Here is a 6,229-nt window from a genome sequence, read left to right on the forward strand (position 1 = left end):
TTATCCCCCCCGCCTTTTTGGCGTGCGGGGGCCGGGGCCTCTCGCCCCCCTCCCCGCAGAGCCGCCGCTCCCCCAGCGCCAGCCGCCGCTGTTTTGTTGTGATTCGGTGCATAACGACTGAGGATAAAGTTTAAATGTGCGTGTGTGTGCGTGCGTGACGCGGGGAATATGCTTTATTAAAAGATGCCCCAAGTTAGCGTTGCTGGGAAGACAGCCTGGGAGTTGATGCTTTTTTTTTTTCTTTTCGGGGGTGTGTGTGCGCTCTCCTCTGCATAATTTTATTAAAGTGCTTAGTGGGAGAAACAAAGGTTGGAGGGGCTGCTGCTTTACTAGCTTTTGTTTACTTACAATCAAGTTTTTCCTGTTCGGAGCAGGTGCGAAAGGATGAGAAACATGTTGTGTTGGTGGTTTTTTTTTTTTCCCTCCTCCCCCCTTAATAAAACTATTACAGACAATTAACAGTAAATGTTATCTCCAAGGCTGTTTCTTTGGCTTGGGTTACCAAAAAGCCGATCTGTTTGTTACAGCTGCTAGGAGGCTTTAGTTTACAGTAGCATTCAAGTTTTTCCTGTTTTGAACAGGTTATGAAGGAAGAATGGAGTTTCCAGACCATAGCCGCCAGTTGCTGCAGTGTCTGAGTCAGCAGCGTCACCAGGGCTTCCTGTGTGACTGTACTGTTTTAGTTGGAGAAGCTCAATTCAGAGCTCACAGAGCCGTTCTTGCCTCTTGCAGTATGTACTTCCATCTTTTCTACAGGGACCAGTTAGACAAAAGGGATATTGTGCATCTGAACAGTGACATTGTCACAGCCCCTGCCTTCAGCCTGCTGCTCGAATTCATGTACGAGGGAAAGCTGGAATTCAACAGTCTCCCAGTGGAAGATGTGCTGGCTGCGGCGAGCTACCTTCACATGTATGACATTGTGAAAGTCTGCAAGGGCAAGTTGAAAGATAAAGAATTATGTTCCGAAGAGAAGATTAATGATGAGGCGGCTAGTTTGGAGAAAGCGGAGCATTTTCTAGACGCCGGAGTGCCCCTGGTCCACGAGTTTGACCCAGGAAACAAACAAAAATTCAGCGTTGCAGAATACGAGAGAGCAGCAGGCAAAGAAAAGGTCAGCAGTCACCCCGCCTGGTCCTCTGATCATATAAGTGTCAGCTCTGTGCCGACAGAGGCAGAACCGTGCGCCGCAGCAGCTGGAAAAACAAAGGCTAATGTCAATAGTTCCACAGGACCTTTGTCCCAAAGGTCTGTTAACCATCCCCTGGCTTCGAGTGATGTGGACTGCGCGCTGGATTTGTCTTTCAAGCCCGTGCCGGGGAGAGATTCCTTACACCCCTCCTATGTCTTTGGACAGCTGGCTTCCGACAGCCAGCAGCAGGGTACCGAGCCACTTGTTAAAGATGAACAAGACTTGCTGTCAGATCAGGAGGACAGCGAAGCCAGGAGTCCAGAGAGTCAGCATTTTGGGAATTCAGCCAAAAGCCTAGTGACAGGGTTAGGACACATGTTCGCGGGGAATGGCAGCTCTCATGCCCGAGAGGAGGACATAGATCAAGAGCGAGACGAGAGCGAGGACGACATGGATTCGTCGGACATCGCCTCGGGCGTCCTGGTGCCTCCTGGGCATATCTGCATTTGTCCCCTCTGTAGCAAGGTGTTCCCGAGCCCGCACATCCTTCAGCTGCACCTGAGCTCTCACTTCCGCGACAAGGACGGCTCGCGGACCCGCCTGTCCCCCGACGGGTCGGTGCCCACTTGCACCCTCTGCGGAAAGACTTTCTCCTGCATGTACACGCTCAAGAGGCACGAGAGGACTCACTCGGGGGAGAAGCCCTACACCTGCGGCCAGTGCGGGAAGAGCTTCCAGTATTCCCACAACCTCAGCCGGCACGCGGTCGTGCACACCAGGGAGAAACCCCACGGGTGCAAGTGGTGCGAGAGACGCTTCACGCAGTCCGGGGATCTCTACAGACACATCCGCAAATTTCATTGTGGCCTTGTAAAGTCCTTGGTTGTTTGAGATGTGTGACTTGTGTTTTGTTTCGTTTGGGGTTTTTTTTTGTTTTGGTTTTTTTTTTTTTTTTATATCTACAACCCCCCTCCAATTCTTTTAAAACAAAACAGGAAAAAAAAAAGGCAGCATCTGAATTTTAATTTTGTTTTTCTCCTCCCTTTATTTTATTTTGGTGATATTCACTTCAGGTATATGATCTTTAAAAGATGCAGCGGTAAACACTCCAGAGGCCTTTTAATGCAATCCTTCCACCTCTCCATCTCCCCCCCTTTCCCCTGCCACCCTTCCCAGCACGGTCCTTTAGGTCTTCTCTTGTGCACCCATGTTACATTATTAATGTGAAATGATCTTAAGTAATTCTGCAATGATTTAGCATCAGTTTTCTCACTGGAAGCACTTGCTTTGTGGTCAGGGTTTTGTTGGTTTGGGTTTTCTTTTCCTTTTTTTTTTTTTTTTTGGAAAAAAGATTATCAGCACATTCTGGAGAAAAATTTGCCTTCCATTAAGTTCCCCAAATGCCCTCTGTGTGTTGCAGAGGAACATCTGAAGAGATGAACTATGATTTAAATACATTTTGGTGTAGAGAAACCTGTCCACACATTGCAAGTGGGCAGATGTACTTTTATTTTATAGAGCTAGATGAGACATTGAATTGGCCCAAATTTTGAAGGGGTTGAGGATTCCTGGCTGCATTTTTGGTACTGGTCATTTTTTATTCTCTTTATTCCATTAATACAGTTCTGCAGTTGGTCCTAAAATCTAAATGAGAAGTTTTTGCCTTGGGACTTGACTTAAATTTTCCCTTCCCACCCATCCTCCTCACTGGGCTGACCTGCTGAAAAGCTGCTTTTGAGCATAAAATTGTGGATGGAAAAACACTTTCTGTCTGCAGCCTGTTCACTCCTGAAATTTCGAAGGATGCACACTAGGACATACAAAAAGAGTGTATAATATGTGAATATTTTCATTCCCAGATGGACATCCAGAGGCTGATCCCATCACCCTTGGAGGGAACAGCAGCTGCAAAGTGGCCAAATACCCCTCCTGATACCAGGTTTCTGGGGTTTCCTGGTTCAAAGTAACTCATGCCTTGTGCGTTAGGAGATGCCCTGCTGTCTTGCCCGAAAAGTTTGCTGTCGTGCTAAAACCAGCAGCGTGAAATTGTTTTTTTATTTTAATTTATTTTTATGAAGTTGGCAATTCCCTCTGAGCCAAATTGTGTGCAATTGCTGGTGTTCCCAAGAGGCAGCACGAAGATGAACCGCTGGAGGAAAAGTGTGGCCTGACTTCTTCCCCGGGTCCCACCTTTTCAGGGGAAGCTGTTGGGGGTAATTTTATTTTTTTTTTAGTTTGTTTGTAAACTGAGGCTGCCTGTAACTATAGCCAGTTTTACTCCAGATGATTCACATTCTTGCCTGTTAGATCATCATTTGGTCTGTGCATGTCGGTGGATATCACTTTGTTCCCTTCCAGTCAAATTACCCATTCAAGGTACATGTACATGGGACTGAAATATAATAATAATAATATCTGAGGGGTGTGAATGTCCTTCTGCTGCATTAGCATTGCTTCACCAGCTTTCTTGACACTCCTGGAGTTGTTTAGTGAAACTTAAGCGTGTGTTTTGAAATGAATTTGAAGCACTGATTTAGATTATTTTTAAAAGTTGTGCTTAAAATACTGTATTGCATCTTATGAAGAAAAACCTTCCCAATGCCTTTCCCCCTCTGGTCCAAAAACTGAGCACTACCTACATAAATAATATGGGATTGAATTTTTTTTTATATAAGTACTTCCTCTTTAAGGAAAATCAGGATATCCTTGTTACAGCCTCTTATTATTCATCTCTTAAACTATGAATGTACATGTAATGTGAAATTTTGCTTTTATTTATAGTTTTGGGGTTTGTTTTCAGTTTAATTTCTCAACTGTAAAATATTTTTGCTGAACCTGTTACATATGAAAGTTGTGGGAGAGTACTGTATCTTGAACATAAGTGGCTTTGGTACTGTGGTCTTATTCTACTTAATCAGTTTTTTCTTTTTTTTTTCCTTTTTTTATTTTTGCTGTGATTGGAAATAGCACTGAACAAAATCTAGTTAAATTAAGTTATTTTTCTTTCTACTAAAATTAAGTTATTTTTTTTCTCCTGAAGATACTTGATATAGTATTTATTAGATTTTTTTTTTGTTTTGTTTTTGAAGTGGAATTATTACTGTTAATCTATTTCAAAACTAGTTAATTTACACTTAAATTTTATAACAATGGGTTTTGCATGTTGAGCAACATGTAAAGAGTTTAATGTAGAGTCAGCATTACTGAAGCTGGTAATCTTAATTTTGCATTCTTGTGACACTTTTGTTTGCATTTCAGTCTTCAATTACTGTTTGTTTTTATTTTTTTTTAGAAGATCATAAAATAGGATGTGCCATAAGAACATCATTAGCCTATGGAGCAGGGAAAAGTTGAAACAAGTTTTTGTCTGATCTTAGTATAGAAATAATTCATTAAACTGATGCTATGAGCATGCTCTGTGCTGCAGTGAATATGGGGCAAAATTTGTTGGTTTTTTTTTTTTAAATAAGAAAAAAAAAAAGACTTTCTCATCCTTGACTACATCATGAACACGCTGTTCTCATAGTCTGGTATTTGTGTTCCCACTCCTCTTAGCTTGAATTTCTAAAGTAAAGAAATGTTTGCACTTATTTTTGTTCTTAAGGTGACTTTTTTTTTGCTATTTCTCTGTGTGTCTCTTATTTTTAAGTTGCAATAGCTCGGAGCATGTTTTCAAAATGGTTCATGGCTCTGCGGAGAAGAACTGAAACATGGCACACTTAAGGCTTGTCTCTTCATAAACTATTTCTCTGTGGGGCAGTTGCTGTCTCCATAGGGAACAGTCCTGCTCTGCATTTTAAACACTGGATTTGTCTTCTACTACAAACAAATACTGTGAAGTTAATGTAAAAAAAAAAAAATCATTGATATTTTTAATTGTTTTTAATCTTGGTGCAGTTCAGATTAAATATGTATATTTAAAGACACTAATTTTTGTGGGAGAGTTTTATAGTATACAGTATGTAGAAAAGCTATTGGAATGGAATATATTTTATAAAAATGTTCTATCACTGTTTTATAGTGAACTATTTTTCCTTCAGTGTTAGTGTAATACTGTTAGTCTAGACCCGACAATCGCAGGAAGAGTGATTCAGGCTACTGTTAGCGCTTAGTTTTGCGTGGAGTTCTGTTTGCAACTGTATTGGTATGTGCTGTACAATGTGACAATCGTGACTAGGATTGTTGTCTTTATAAATTTACATGAAATAAAACTTGGTAGAATTGTAAGCTTTGAGCTTCCTCCCCCCTTTAGCAGAAGGGGCGTGGTGTTTGCCATTTTTTATGATGTATTACTAATGATTACATTAATTGCAAGTACTTGATAATTTGCCACTTTAAAAAAATTTATTACAGAATACTCTAATAATGTCTTTCTTTTTCAGGGCCATCTGGAATTTTAGGCGTGTAAGGAGCTGCCGTGTCTCAGTCAGAGCCTGACTGAACATTTCCTTAGTGACAGGGGTGGACCTAACCTAGCACCACTTCTGCATTTTGACCAGGGTTTTGGGGGCTCTTTTGGGGCTCAGTGTTCCCTGGATGCTCCAGGGGAGCTGCGGGCCAGCGCCATCCCCAGCGATGCTGGTGCTGGCCAGGTGACAAACCTGTGAGCACGGGGGTGACATGGTGTGTGAGGACAGCCCAGCACACTCATGCAGACCCATCACAGGGCTGGCTGACTGGCATGAGGGCGTTCTCTCAAGTGCAGAATCTCTGCCAGCCCTGGGGAGCTGAGCTCTGACCCACTCCTAACACCTGCCTCAATCCTTGGGCTGGGTTTAGCAGGAGCTGGGACTGGAGGGAGAAGGCGCACGAGCTGCTCAGGGGAGGTTTGCACCTGCACCATGAGCACTGTGTCTTGTGTTCCTTAATTATCTGGAAGCAAAAGATGCTGGCAGAGTGGGGCTGCCTCAGCGTGGTGCTGGTTAAAGGATGAGCAGGTTATGGTTAATGCTGGTGTGGAGGCACAGCCATCGCTCCCCTCCCGCTACCACGCAGCGGTTTCTCCGCAATAGTCTCAAAATAGGTGGGTATTTCTTGCCTTCAAGCATGTGTCCTTCCTCAGAGATCCTGTGCCTGCATCCCCATCTGTGGGGAGGG

General features: G+C 43.2%; 1 protein-coding gene across 2 annotated transcripts; it reads left to right on the top strand.

Moving 5' to 3' along the window:
* Positions 1-589: 589 nt before the first annotated feature.
* On the top strand, positions 590-5,693 carry ZBTB42 (zinc finger and BTB domain containing 42). 2 transcript variants are annotated; one of them, XR_009418722.1, is made up of 2 exons: positions 596-3,345; positions 5,515-5,693. XR_009418722.1 is itself a non-coding variant. In XM_059475365.1 (1 exon), exon 1 carries the CDS (start codon positions 596-598, stop codon positions 2,021-2,023), a length of 1,428 nt encoding a protein of 475 aa, XP_059331348.1. In that variant the 5' UTR covers positions 590-595; the 3' UTR covers positions 2,024-5,359. The 2 variants fall into 2 exon arrangements, 1 of the variants encoding a protein (XP_059331348.1); XM_059475365.1 differs by lacking the exon at positions 5,515-5,693 and having other exon boundaries at positions 590-5,359.
* The last annotated feature ends 536 nt before the right edge of the window (positions 5,694-6,229 follow it).

Source organism: Ammospiza nelsoni, chromosome 6 (genome assembly GCF_027579445.1).
Source record: "Ammospiza nelsoni isolate bAmmNel1 chromosome 6, bAmmNel1.pri, whole genome shotgun sequence".
Taxonomy (NCBI): domain Eukaryota; kingdom Metazoa; phylum Chordata; class Aves; order Passeriformes; family Passerellidae; genus Ammospiza; species Ammospiza nelsoni.